Source organism: Bubalus kerabau, chromosome 4, assembly GCF_029407905.1.
Source record: "Bubalus kerabau isolate K-KA32 ecotype Philippines breed swamp buffalo chromosome 4, PCC_UOA_SB_1v2, whole genome shotgun sequence".
In the NCBI taxonomy this organism is placed as follows: domain Eukaryota; kingdom Metazoa; phylum Chordata; class Mammalia; order Artiodactyla; family Bovidae; genus Bubalus; species Bubalus kerabau.
Genome location: NC_073627.1, coordinates 143866649 through 143881641, shown reverse-complemented (window position 1 = coordinate 143881641; position 14993 = coordinate 143866649). Strand labels below are relative to the sequence as shown.

Sequence of the window (14993 nt, the reverse complement as noted above, 5' to 3'; positions counted from 1 at the left end):
TGGGAATAAAACTACCAGCAATCCCACTACTAGGCACACACAATTTGAGAAAACCTTAATTCAAAAAAACACGCGTACCTCAATGTTCATTGCAGCACTATTTACAATAGCTAGGACATATAAGCAACCTAGATGTATATCGGCAGATGAATGGATAAAGAAGCTATGATATGTATATGTGTGTGTGTATATATATATATACACACACACATACACACATACAATGGAATATTACTCAGTCATAAAAAGGAATGAATTTGAGTCAGTTGAACTTAGGTAGATGAAGCTAGATCCTGTTATATAGACTGAAGTAAGTCAGAAAGAGAAAAACAAATATCATATATTAATGCGTATATATGAAATGTAGACAAATGTATCTGATGAACCTGTTTGCAGAGCAGGAATGGAGACACAGACATGGAGGGCAGACCTGTGGACACAGTGGGGTAGGGAAAGGGTGGGATGGTTTTTGAGAGAGTTGCAATGAAACATATGCAATACCATGTTTATAATAGGTAGCTAGTGCAAAGTTGCTGTATAACACCAAGAGCTCCACCTGGTGCTCTGTGACAACCTAGAGGAGTAGGATGGGGGAGGGGTTGGAAGGAGGTTCAGGAGGGAGGGAAGATATGTATACTTGTGGCTGATTCACATCATTGCACAGCAGAAACCAACAAAACATTGTAAAGCAATTATCCTCCAATTAAAAAAAAAAAGCCAATATGCAGCTTAGACAAAAAAGGCTGACAGTTTACCACTAAGGGGAATGGCCAGCTCTCTGGAGCAGAGGAGCTCTTAGTATGGGGCAGAGTGAGAGCCTTTCATGTGAAGCAGCAGGATTTCCTGGAGCAGAGCTGATGGCCTGTGGCTGTGGGAGGCACTGAGCCACTTTCCCTCTAGTCCTGGTTCTCTTTGGCCTCCATCTGGGCCATTGAGCTGAAGGTTCGCTTTGAGGGCCACCAGAGTGGGGTGCTGCTTAGGAACATGCCGGTCAGCTCAGCTTTGTGCTTTGTTCCCTGCCAGGGGGTAGAGTGAGTGTATGAAAGAGTAAGAGAGAAAGAATAGAGACAGTGTGTATGTGAGGGTGGGGTGGGCATGGTAAGGAGGCAGGAAGCCCCTAATATTTGGATTCAATAATTTTCTTTATTTTCTGGTGAAACATAGGCATTTACTTCAGGAACTTATGAGAGAGCTATGAAGAGAGAAATACCTGTATGTTTTGAAAAAACTTTCAGAAACTCCCTTTTCCCTTCTCCAACAAAATACTTGGTGATTTTCTTCAATCTTTTGTTATTTTGTCAAGAAGAGAAATAATTATGACTATGACTTGAAAAAAAAGAATCAAAGAAATGATCCTGATGGATTTGATGGATTGAAAGGGTCATATAGTGCCGAGCAGGGTGAATAAATCAAGAGGCACCTTTTATATATATCCCAGTGAAATTTCAGAACACCAAAACTGAAAAGAAAATCAGGAAAGGCTTTAGAAAGACTTAAGTCTCCTAAAGCTGGAGAAGACAATGGCACCCCACTCCAGTACTCTTGCTTGGAAAATCCCATGGACAGAGGAGCCTGGAAGGCTGCAGTCCATGGGGTCACTGAGGGTCAGACACGACTGAGCAACTTCACTTTTACTTTTCACTTTCATGCATTGGCGAAGGAAATGGCAACCCACTCCAGTGTTCTTGCCTGGAGAATCCCAGGGACGGGGGAGCCTGGTGGGCTGCCATCTATGGGGTCGCACAGAGTCGGACACGACTGAAGCGACTTAGCAGCAGCAGCAACTCTCCTAAAGCAGGTGTTTGAGTTAATCCCTCAAATTCCTTCTGTAAAGGATGAATTTAAAGATTATCCCCTCTATTAAAAGAAAAAGGTAGCATATCTGGCTCTCTTCCCTTCCTTCTCCAAGTCCCTGTGGATAATAGAAAATGTATTAGAAAGCAGATGCAAGAAAGACTACCATCTTTGCCTCAGCAGTCCTGTGGTATCTCTGGAAGATAGGAAACAAATGGAAGGAATCCAGGTCAAACACATATAGAGAATAGGAGTGGTTCTGTGTACTTCTGGCAACAGATAACGGGGCAGCCATCATGGTGGGTGCATTTGGAACATTGGTTCCCTTGTGCTAAGTCATAGGCAATAGCAGGCTTGAGCTGGAGGTACTCGTATGGATAATACCCTGAAGGAACTACAGTCTTCAGCCTGAAATCAAGTTACTAACTCATACTCTTCTCATATGGCATGTCCTGCCCTTCCCTACACCCTCTGGAGGCCATTGTACTAAACAAATAACATAAAATACAAGGATGAGCATCAAACCAAGAATCACCAAACACTTATGAAGGGAACATCAGTTCATTGAATAAGACACTCGGATGCAGCAAATCAAAGGGCGGTCACCAAGAAAGTAGTATTAATGGAATCGAAGGGATTGGACTTTAAAAGAAACCAAGTAGATATCCTCAGAGGAGAAAGAAGAATTTATTTCATAAAACAGGAACAGGCATCTATTTCAAGAGCCAAGTAAATATTACATTGGAAGTGAAACATTTAATTGATATTTTAAAAATCACTCATAAATGGGATGAAAAATAGGATGCACACAGCTGAAGAAGAAATTAAACTGGAGGCTTGAATAAAGAAATAATTTGGAATGTAATATATAAAGCAGATTTAAAGAATGAAAGCTTAAAAAGACATAGAGGATAATACTAGGAGTTTCAAGATCCATTTACTAGGGTCTCTCAAAAGACAGAAGCGACAGAGAGTGGTTGAGGTGAGGAAAGAGACTGTGAAGAGAAGAAAAAAATCCAATGGCCAAAGATGAGTTGTCTGGGGGCCTCCCTGGTAGCTCACTGGTAAAGAATCCGCCTGCCAATGCAGGAGACACTGGTTCAGTCCCTGATCTGGGAAGATCCCACATGCCTTGAAACAGCTAAGCCCATGCTCTATGTCTATTGAGCCCATGATGCTCTAGAGCTGAAGCTGCAACTACTGAAGCCTGTTGAGTTCTAGAGCCCATGTTCCACAACAAGAGAAACCACTGCAGAGAGAAGCCTGTGCATTGCCACAAGAATGCAACCCCCCACTCGCCACAACTAAAAAAAAAGCCCATGCAGCAACAAAGACCCAGCACAGCCAAAAATAAAGAAGGAAAATTAGAAAAAGAAGAGTTGTCTGATGAAAAGTGTCCCTATAATGCTTGGGTTTCCCAGGTGGCTCAGTGGTAAAAAATCTGCCTGCCAATGCAGGAGACACGGGTTCTATCCATGGGTCAGGAAGATCCTCTGTAGAAAGAAATGGCAACCCACTCCAGTATTCTTGCCTGGGAAATCCCAAGAACAGAGGCGCCTGGGGGACTATATAGTTCATGGGGCTGCAAAAGGGTTGGACACGACTTGGTGACTAAACAACCACAGTGCTCATCTTGACAAATGAATAAAGATGTTCCTTAGATGTATCAGGGTGAATATTCAGAATAAAGAGATCTTGAAAAGCTTCACCGAGAATAAAAATGGGATACTGTTTTGATTAGAAGCATAAGGACTCTTAGCTGTCTTGAGCGGGTGGGAAGGGAATCCATCTTTGGGGAGAGGCATGCATGGAAATAGAATTAATATTGCAGTATAGTTTTACTGTGACTATAAAACTGAATTCCTGTTGTTAGCAAACTCTTCTTGGTTGCTCAGGTTACTTACTATCCTTGGAGAATGGTTTGGATTCTCTATGATACATGTGAGATATTAATGTTAGTCAAAAGCAGAGTCTTTGAAATGCTGTACAATCCTGGTTTGGAAGCTAGCCCTGAAAGGACTTCACAGCCATCTATATTTGCAGCCCCCTTTCTCTTCCTGGGGCCAAGACCTTGTTTACCACCCTGGAGGACACAGCTCAGACTAGAAATGGCTGAGATTTCCTTTCAAAATCCAGGGCTTTCCAATAGAATGGTTGGCAACTCTTCTTTCCTGGATGGCTCTGTTTAGGCTGCTGATGGTGTAACACTTTCTACCCCAAACAAGAAAAAAATGCCCTATATCCTGGAGAATCTTTTGAAATAAGTAGGAAAGAACAGATGCTGAGTTTTAGTTTGTATTAAGATTGGATTTGCAAGGGCCTACTTATTGGTAACTTGATAACCTTGATTTAACTGTCCAGGTCACTGGAGTCTTTACAGCACATGTGTGTTTATTATGGAACAATTAACCAAGGAACATGGGCTAAGATTTCTTAGCACAAGTTGCTTGTGAGAGGAATAATGACCAGTTTATTGATCACTGTTTCTATAGGGATTTCTCTCTTGATTTAGTTAAGAATACATTTTATTGATTGAAGGGACTCCATGGTTCTGTTATTTTTCATGTTAACTCCCTGAATCTTATGTGATTTCAGAGGGCAGAGCCCACCAGTTGCTGAATTTAACTTACTCCTGAAAGCTCACACTTTGGAAACCTATGGGGTGGATCCTCACCCGTGCAAGGTAACTACCTCTCTCCACAGGTTGACAGATAATGATTGTTTCACCCAAAAGACAGTTAATTGGTATACAGGCCTAAAGGAGCCCTTCTAGGATATTCCCACAGCCTGATCCATCACCCCTAATGAGAAGGGACAACAGTGTCCTGCAGTCACACGTTTGGGTAGTTGATTTTCTCCATTGCAGTCTTCTAATTTCTTGCTCATTCACTCATCTATCAATTGGATGGTTTTACCCCCTGAGAAGTTGTGGGATCCTAACAGGTTTGTTTGCAAAGGCCATTGCCAGCAAGAATGCAGTCTTTAACAATGGGTAAGCAGAAGGAAGGGCTTCCCAGGTGGCGCTAGTGGTAAAGAACCTACCTGCCAGTGCAGGGAGATGTAACAGACATGCGTTTGATCCCTGGGTTGGGAAGATCCTCTGGAGGAGGACATAGCAACCCACCCCAGTATTCTTGCCTAGAGAATCTCATTGCAGAGAGGCCTGGCAGGCTACAGTCCATGGGGTCGCAAAGTGTTGGACACGACTGGAGCAACATAGCACACACACAAGTGGAAGGGAAAATCTTTTAATTGATCTTTAGAGTATATATTTTTCTTTCTTCCTTTACTTGAATTACTTGACAGTTTTTCTCTCAAGTGGGAGATCAAGACCACGTGTATCAGAAACACTCAGGCCCCACCCCAGAGCCATCGATCAGCATCTCTGGGGAACCTGGAACCTGCCTTTTAAACAAGATCCCAACGTGGTACTCAAGCACATGTGTTTCAGAAGCGTTTTATGAAAACAGTGTTCTTTTCATAACCTAAACCCACTGCACATAAACCAGACACTAACCTGAATCCTAAACTAAGCATTTATATCAACCAGGCTCTTAAAGGTGTGTTTTTGAGTCATACTAGGACATTTCTTCGGAGAAGGCGATGGCACCCCACTCCAGTACTCTTGCCTGGAAAATCCCATGGACGGAGGAGCCTGGTGGGCTGCAGTCCATGGGGTTGCGAAGAATTGGACACGACTGAGTGGCTTCACTTTCACTTTTCACTTTCATGCATTGGAGAAGGAAATGGCAACCCACTCCAGTGTTCTTGCCTGGAGAATCCCAGGGACAGGGGAACCTGGTGGGCTGCCGTCTATGGGGTCGCACAGAGTCGGACACGACTGAAGCGACTTAGCAGCAGCAGCAGCAGGACATTTCTTTACCCAGGTGGGACCAGCTAATGGTATTCACTGAAGTCCCCAGTACTAGAGCTCACAGCTCAGGCTGGACCTTAGAAGGGCCTGAGGAGCCCCATCATCCCCTGTTGTCCAGTCCCATGGGGATGTGAAGGTGTAGCCTGTGCAGAGAGCTGGCAGGCTGGTTGACAGTGGTATGTGCATCTTCTGCCTCTGCCCACATGATTATTTTAGAGTATTTGCCAGATGTCTCTTCCTGCTAATGGTATAAATTAGATTATTCCACTTCATGAATTAGATTTTATCCACAAATCTGAGCCTCTCTGTCTGTTTTATTTATTACCTGGAGACTGACTTGAGTTTTGTTGTTATCATTGTTGTTCCTTTGCCTTAGTTTATCCATGCTTAGTTTTCCTGCTGGAGGCTGGAATCAAAGGAGGCATTTCCAGGCATATCTTTATTTTTACATTACCAGAAATCCCATATGGGGTTGACTAGTTAGTTTAGATGCTCAGGGCTTTGGTTTCAGGGCTAATGACAACCAAGAACAGTTTTCCTATTGACATGGTGGATCTGACAACTCAGGTAGTCCCATAAGACACTTGGAAGTAGACTAGTGGTTTGGGACTAACCTGTATTTTCCCAGGAGGTTTCTGGGGAGGCAGAGGTCCACTCCTCAAATAGAAAAGCTACACATTCCTGGCCCTCACCCACATTTTAGAGGTACTATCCTTGGAAGTCCCATCTTAGAAACTTAGTTTATGGCTATGATCATTGTACTTAACCTAAAATTCACCCAGACTGAGGATGAATAAGCATATAATTTACCCTTTATTTGATATTCCTTAATTGAATATGTTCTTATTTCTGGTTTTTTTTTTTTTTTCAGGATTCAACAGGCACAACAACATTTTTAGGATTCACCGCTGCAGGCTTTGTGGTATTCCAGGGAAATAAGAGAATCCATTTGTTAAAGTGGTGAGTACTTCTTTGGAAAATAATTCTTGTTTTTTCTTAATCTTGTTTTTCTTTCCCAGTCTTTGACTTTCTATTTGGAACTGCTAGGTAGAATGCCTAAGATCCATTTCCCTGCCTTGGAGCTTCTTACAAAGAGATTATTCATCTATAAATGAAGTTCAGTCTTGATTTCCCTAGACCTCAGGAGACCTGGAGTGTGTCCCAGGCTCAGAGGCTCTGCCTCCAAAGGGAAGGTGTCCAGGATTCCTGGTGAAGAAATACCAAGGGTGACCACAGGGTGCCTCAGGGCAGGGTTAGGGTGCAAGTTCCCGCAGACAACAAGGACCCCCTCTATTTCTGTCACTTCTTTTCATTCTCTTCTGTTGAATTGTTGCTGCAGACCCACCCCTCTGTAATCCAAAAGCATCAGTGAAGATGATTTTGCCTCAAAGGAACAGGAATGTCTGCTCACAGTGGCTTACAGATAAGAGGACAGAAAAAGTTCCAGGGGTCTGGCAGCCCCATGGTCCTTTAACTTAGCTACCTGGCAGCATCATGAAGGACTTGCGCCTTTGCATTTTCTTCTCTGCAGCCGCAGGGTGGTAGCTTTTGTCCCCAGGTAAAATGGCCATGCATGCAACTTCAGTTGTCAGATCTTCCCATGGCAACACCCTCAAGGAGAATAACCCTTTGCATGTGTCTCCTGTGAAGACAAGGATAGCTTTTTCAGAAGCTCTGTAAGAGACTTCCTGTGTATGTAATTGGGCAGGGTGGGTCATATGTGCCTCCTTAAACCAATCCTTCCAAGAAGTAGAATTCTGTGATGAGGTTGGTCAAATCAAGATTCATCCTCTTGGGGAGACATCATCTATATGAACACTTGATCTAGAGGAAGAATAAAGTATGGTTTCTGTCAGTAAGGACGTGGGAGAATGGACCAGCAGTGCCCACTATGTCCAATCAGGGAACAAAATAGTTTTGGTAAAGAGTGAAGAAGTCTGCAGAAACTAACACAACATTGTTAAATAACTATACTCCAATAAAAAATTTTAAAAAAATAAAAAGAAAGACAAATAAAAAAAATTGGACTTGACTGTACTTTAAAACACAAAGAGTGAAGAAAGCTGAACACTTTGTGTGTATTGGAATATTGTAAGGGCTTAGTCTTGCTCATAGCTTCAGCTTGATTTCGTTCCCTCTCTGATGGTCCTTGACAGATTTGTCACCTGGTCTCTCTGGGTGGTAGACTCACTCTCTTGGCTTGAGCCCTAGGGGTCGGAAGTTTTTGATGGGCCTCTGGGCATCCACCCTCAGTCCTGGATTGAAAATGCTCTCTCATGCTTATCTGAACCTCCATTTCATGGTTCTTTTAACATCAGGATTTCTTCCAGCACCTTTTTATCAAGTCCCCGTCCACTCCATCGCTTCTTGGCACTCTTCTCTGAGCACCTGCCTTCCCTTCAAACCTTCTCTACAAGAATAGAATCAACCAGCTCATGTCCACTTTGCTTCCTACACTTTCTGCTCTGTTTTTATGATCAGCCTTCTCTTCCTAAGAACCCTAATTTGCCTAAATATCTTCCCTACCTACTCTGTCATTGCCTTTATTCATGTCATACTGTCAGTTCGCATCTGTGCCCACATACTCTCTTCCTCCAGAATGAGCATTCTCAAACTTTCGTGTGTCTCTAATAAATCACTTAACTGTCTGAGTCTCAATGTACTCGTTCATAAAATCAGCATTCATTATATCCAACTACTTTTCAGGAAAGAAAGGAGATGGGGGAGAAGGAAATGAAATAGTGTGTGTGAAAGTGACTTGATTTGTGAACTAGGATGTTTTATAAATACATAGCATGGTGGGTTACCTACTTTCTTCTCTGTGTCTTCAGTATTTGTAAAGAAGCTCTGATGTTAACCACCCTTCACTCCATTCCAGAATAAGTTCCCTAGGGATTTTCTGACTTTAGGGAGCATGGGCAGGGCTTCCCCCATTCTCTCCTACAATTACAAAAGGCTTGAGGGTCCTGCAGGGTGTTTGATCCTTAGGTACTACTCAACTCTGGAGTCCATGGGTTAGACCTGTGCATATTGATTGCAAGTTTCTCCCCTTGGAGCTTTAGTTTCTTCCCGGGTCCACTGAAGAGTTGAGATGGACAGTCCCCACATCTTTTGTTTCTAGGTTCTAAATCTTGGTATTTCTGGTGGGATGTTGTCATCCCCATCTCTTCCAGCCGTGGCTTAGGAACACATTTGTAACAGCCATGTACATGTTACTAAAATAAATTTTCTTCCCACGTTAAACCTAGTGTTGTTTTGTTTTGAACATCCACTGAACTTTATCCCTCTTGCAAATCCTCACCACAGCTTAATATGACCTCACTGTTCTTTTTCCCCAGGAAAAGCACAGGGGCACATATCACTGTCCTAGGAATTAGATCAAAGGAATAAAAATAGAATTCCCTCCTCTCTTTACACTTATCTTCTTAACAAGGAGGTAACCTTAGGTCTACATTTCAGGTAGATTTTAACTGAGCATCTCCTTTAAATGAAGCCTCAAGTCTTTTGACTATAGTTCCTCGAGGTATCCTTATAGTTTTGAGCATTTCATTATCTAACAAAATGGTTCATTTATAAACAGGGAGGGCAGAAATGAGAATTTTGCAATGTGGTGCATGTCTTGGAGATGGATGTGAAAGGATACAGATATTGTGAATCCATATGGTTTCATTAACCAAATCTGAAATAACTATTACATACTTCCTACCTCACAAAGTGGGTTGGCCAATTAATATTGTTTTGGTCATTAATATTCGTGAAACTGCTAGAGTTCCTTGGAAGAAAGGTGCAGCTTAACTGTAAAAAATAAAACAAACAATTCTGAGCTGCCTACGGATCCTCTCTTGGGAAGAAAATTGCTGTAGAATTCACTTGGGGGCTCTTCCCTGCTCATTTGGCCTCCAGCAATGATAAGATAATATCTTGTTTCATTGCTGTCTGCTTGGCATTTGTGAGTCAGATGGATTCCTATGGGAAAGCGGGTACCTTAATTAGCTGCCACTTTTTGTTTTTCTTCTCACCCAAAGAGATTTTCTTTTCTTAGGCCAGATGTCTGCAAATTGAAGTTTGAAGGGAAGACATTTTATGTGATTGGCACCCAGAAGGAGGTCAGAAACTGCTTTTCTACCTGTCTGTTGTTGGGTGTGCATGCATGTGTTTGTACATGCGTGTGTGCAGGTGTGCCTGTGCATGAGAAAGTTTCAGGTATGACATGTGCCTGTAGTAATGGAGCCCCCAAAGACCATGATGTTAAAGTTTGTGATGATACCAGAAATTTAGAAGTAAATAACACCAGGTTTACACATTTAAGAATTAATCCAGTGAACAATGCTGAGCATGTACCCCTGTGTAAAAACTAGGTTGTGATAGACTTGGGCTTTCTGATGCCTCAGATGGTAAAGAATACACCTGCAACGCAGGAGACACAGGGTTTGATCCCTGAGTCGGAAAGATCCCCTGGAGAAGGGAATGACAACCCATTTCAGTATTCTTGCCTGAAGAATTCCACGGACAGAAGAGCCTGGTGGGCTACAGTCAATGGGGACTGTAGCCCACGAAGAGTCAGACATGACTGAGCTACTAACACTTTAACTTTCACTGACTTGAGAAATAGCTAATGGCTCTTCTCCCTACCTATCAATTGCCAGAATACAAAATTAGGAAATGAATTAATAATACTTAAAGATAGACATCAACCAGTGTTGATTAGAGTTTTATAAAAAGTATAAGTCTTGGGAATCTTAAAATCAAGGAGTTACCACATGTAGGTTGGGTTTATCATTTGGGAGGAGGCCATTACTGAAAAGCCTCAGAGCTCAGTCTGCAAGTTTCTTGATTTTCTTGAGCCTAGTGTTTAAGCACTAGATATTCAAGAATGGTGAGTAAATTTTTAAATTCATCCAAGTCTGATTGAGAGGTAGGTGATGCCTGGAGTGTTGAGAAAGATTATGAAGCTGTTCTTTATCCAAAACAGGACCTGGAGAGATTAGTAATATCTGCCAAGGGTGAGGGAAGGGGGAATATGATTTTAGCATCTTCTAAGTACTTAGTAATGCATAAGTTACTTCAATTCTGTTTGGTAGGTGGTGGGATACAAATAGGTAAATTCTTAAAAGAAAAATATGAAAAACTTAGACTGTGTTTAACGTGCCCTTAATTGTTTTGTTATATTTTATTAGAAAAAAGCCGTGTTGGCATTTCATACTTCAACACCAGCTGCCTGCAAGCATCTTTGGAAGTGTGGGGTGGAGAACCAGGCCTTTTATAAGTAAGTCACTTTTATTCATTTAATCATAGGTTTGAAAAGCACTTCTGGAGTCCTTTATGTTTTGTAAACAGCTACATATTCATTTCTTTTAATATAGTCCTTTTTATTATATTTAAGTGAGTTATAAATTTGCTGCATTGTTCAGAGTGACTCCCAACCACTGTTGGCCTGACCATGTCTTGAACTTTATACTGGGTGTTTCCTAATTGCTATGGGATTTTGGGGGGGAGGGGCATTGTTGTTTCCATTCAACATGTCACAGAATCTGTTTTTTGGTGCCCGACTTAGAAGCAGACCTTGGGAAGAGCTTAGGGCAAATGGGGGTGTGGTTACTGAATGTACCAATAGGGGAGTGGAGGAGGGAGAAGGGAAGCAAGAAATACAGGGCATGATATTGAGTAGTCACTACTGTGAGCCACTGGACTCAGCTGTGTCTGCTGGGGAATCCTAGCAGACTGCATAATGTGCCTCAAAGTTCTCCCACTGACTGGCAAAGAGGTTGGTCTGTTTATCTACCAATTCCCCATTCATTTTAGTTTAATGACACTAACGAGGGCAGAATTAATATTCTCTAGCGCTTCTGGCTTACTCTGAGCTTGGGTTGTATGTGCTCTCAACAACAGAAAAAGAAGCCTTAGGCAGAGAGTCACACATATTCCTGGTAAGAAGGCTTCAGTGTTTAGAGATGAGAGCCAAAGGTTTGTAGGTAGAATGCCGTCAGGGTCTTCTAGGATCATAGAAAGTCAGTGCTGCACACAATTTCAGAAACCATCCAAAAAACTCTCAGGTTTCAAAAAAGGTTCAAATTTAGGATTTTTCCATAAGTTCTAGCTTCTCCTCTTTGAGATCATTACTGGTTGGAAGAGCAGTGGTGATGGATGCAGTCAGGAGCCTAGCGAGCCCTGCCTGGGTTATCAGCACCACTCACCCCTGGAGTTCATCCAGGTGGATTTTGTTCCACTCTGCCACCCTGCCCCCCTACACCTAAATAGTCTTACCTATTAGACTCACCTGAAACTGCTGAATCTCTGATCATCCTGGGCTTTGGCTCACAAGGGCCTTCAGGAGAACAAAGGCTGAAACAGTGTTTTTCAAACCCCCTTTAAGCCACAGAACTCTCTTCCTTACACAGAAAGTGTAGACAAAGCCTATGTAAAAAAAGATAAAAATAGAGAAGCTGTGCTGTTTCTGTTGAGTAAAATAAATGTAAAAACACAATTGAAAAGAGGGGAGAGAAAGGGGGAAAACCCACAATCAAAGGAATCCATTTGGGGCATTTGGAGTATGCTTATTATCTGGCAGCTAACAAAGTAGTCTGACAATACTATCATTGAATGGGCCAAGTAGGCATATCAAAGATATCACTTCCAGTCATCTGTAGAAGCTTCAGAAGACCAAAGGAGTGTAACTGTGAGAACAGGTGGCACCATACAGAGTTGACTGGGTCCTTGCATCAACACCTCTGCCAGGCTACCCCATCTCTTCCATTGAGACTTCTAACCCTAATATTTATCCTGACCTGAGATTTGCCCAAACATTGTGTTCCACCCATAATTATCCCTGTTCCTTAAGAAAGAGGAAAGATATAGCTTATCCTGACCCAGCAGTGTGACCTTGAACCAGTGGCTGGCCACATCTAGCTCATCTGTTGAAAGGAGGGAGCTGGGACTCAGATATGATTTGCTTGTATCACTGTGGCCTCATGTTAAGAATAGTGGGCTTTGGAGGCCAACAGACTTGGGTTTGAACCTTGATTCTGTTGCTTACTAGTCGTGTGACCTGAAACAAAACAATGAACACTTTGAGCCTTATCTTTATTTTTCATCTGTAAAATTCAATTGGTAATCCCTGCCCTGCAGTGTCTAGTCCTGCCAGGCACACTGACCATCAAGAAGTGGTAGCTGCTGCTATGACTATGATGACTCCCTGCTCCGTGAATGGGGAAGGTTTTCTGAGTGCCAGTTGGTTGCAGAGCCCAGTCCCTTTGCTTCTGAAGGGCTCTGGCTCTGTGAAGCTCAGAGCTTCCTCCACTGCCTGCTTCCTTTCCTGGCCCTGCTTCCAGCTGATCATGGTTTTGGCCTTCATGGTCTGGGCCAGCAGAGCAAGGCGCTGATCTTTTTTTTTTTTTTAATTGGAGTATAATTTCTTTACAATATTGTTAGTTTCTGCTGCACAACATGAATCAGCTATATACATACACACACACACACACCCCCCTCTTGAGTCACCCCCTTTTGAGTCACCCCCCGTCCCACCCCTCTAGATCATTGCAGAGCACCAAGCTGAGCTTCCATTGCTATACACACAGCAGCTTCCCACTAGCTACCTATTTGACACACGGTAGTGTACATATGTCAATGCGATTCTCTGTTTGTCCCACCCTCTCCTTGGCCACAAGTCTGTTCTCTATGTTTGCATCTCTATTCCTGCCTTGGAGATAGGTTCATCAGTTCTACTTTTCTAGATTTCATGCATATGCGTTAATATGCGCTGTTTGTTTTTCTCCTTCTGTCTTCACTCTGTATGGCAGACTCTGGATTTATCCATGTCACAAAGCCCTGATCTTGTTTCCTGGGTTGGGAATGGTTTGTTTCCTCCTTTGCGCTTCACCTGTCATGAGAACAGGGAGGCCCCATGGCCAAGAATTCCCCAGTATGCTTTTAACACATGAATGTGCTGCTAGTTGTCAGCTGGCCCGGGGCCACCGATCAGGTTTGAGAGCCCTGGCTCTGAGATCTGCTGCCTGGGAACAGAGCCCAGAAACAGAAACTCTCCCTCCTGCTCCAACCCCCTGGGGATCCCCAACACAGACTTAGACAGTCACCATCTGAGAGCTTCCTCCCTGCCATGTGTTCTGGGTGCTGCCACCCCCAGAGCACTGGGATGTGCCATTTCTTGACACTGATTCCCTGAAAGCACACTAGATTCCCTGAAGAATTCAGTGTCTCCCTGGTGGTTCTTCTGATGAATCTATCTCACACCTGCTTTAGGCTGAGACAGTGCTAGGTACTGGGGACACAGTGGAAGCTCAAATGACACTCTCTATCCCCAGCTTTCTATAGAATTTTGTGCAGGACATAAAGGTAGTCCCTAATAAATTTCTTGTCTGGGTTAGTGTGCATTTTGTCAAAGAAACAGTATTACACTTGGTCGTCAAGGACCCAGAGTATCTCCCTAAACTGACACCTTTCACACTTCAGTGAGCATGAGAGTTACCCAGAAATCCTGTTAGAATGTGGATTCTGGTTCAGTAGGTCTGGGTGGGGCCCAGGAGTCCAGATGTCTAATAAGCTCCGTGGTGATGCTGAGCTGCAGATGTATGGCCCACATTTGAGTAATGAGGTTCTAAACCAGAGATCCTCAGCCTGACTGCACATTAGAATCACCTGGGGGAACTTTTAAACAATAACAACATGGGCCCTACCTGAGACCCAATTAATTTGAAATCTGAGTCCTCACCAAAATGTATACACGAGTGTTCGTAGCAGCATTCTTCATCACAGTTAAAACAGATGCCCATCAACTGATGAAAGGATAAAGGAAAGTGGTATATCCATACAATGGAATATTATTGAGCCATAAAAGGGAGGAAGTACCTACTGATTCCTGCTACAACAGGGATGAAACTTGAAAACATGATGCTAAGGAGTGAAAGAAGGAAGGGACTTCTAATAGGTATTGGGAGGTTCTTTTGAGGGTAATGAAAATACTTTTTTTTATGAATCTCTAACTTTGTAAATGATACTGAAAACCACTGAAGTGTACAATCTAAAAGGATGAACATTATGTGAATTATATTTCAATAAAGCTTTTATTTTAAAAATTCAGAATCTGGGATGAAGGATTGTGATGTTAGTTGTAATATACCTTTTCCAGACAGGGTAAGCCTGCAGCCTAGGGTTTCATGCTCTAATCCTGTGATTCTCAAAGTTTGGGTCCCTGGACCAGCATCAGCATTTCTGGGGAACTTGTTATAAAGGCCTGGCTCCAACTCGGACTTACTGAATCAGAACCTTGTATTTTTCAAAAGCCCACCCAGTGATTCTGATGCATTCTGAA

At 42.8% G+C, this 14993-nt stretch overlaps 1 protein-coding gene across 21 annotated transcripts in view; it reads left to right on the top strand.

Annotated features, from left to right (window-relative positions):
• FRMD3 (FERM domain containing 3) overlaps window positions 1-14993 on the top strand; it is a 396931-nt gene that overhangs the window by 291387 nt on the left and 90551 nt on the right. For all 21 annotated transcript variants that reach the window (XM_055578891.1, XM_055578904.1, XM_055578895.1 and 18 more), the window contains 4 exons: window positions 4390-4477; window positions 6540-6628; window positions 9711-9774; window positions 10846-10934. In XM_055578891.1, coding sequence (XP_055434866.1) covers window positions 4390-4477; window positions 6540-6628; window positions 9711-9774; window positions 10846-10934 — 330 coding nt within the window. The remainder of the gene's footprint in view (window positions 1-4389; window positions 4478-6539; window positions 6629-9710; window positions 9775-10845; window positions 10935-14993) is intronic.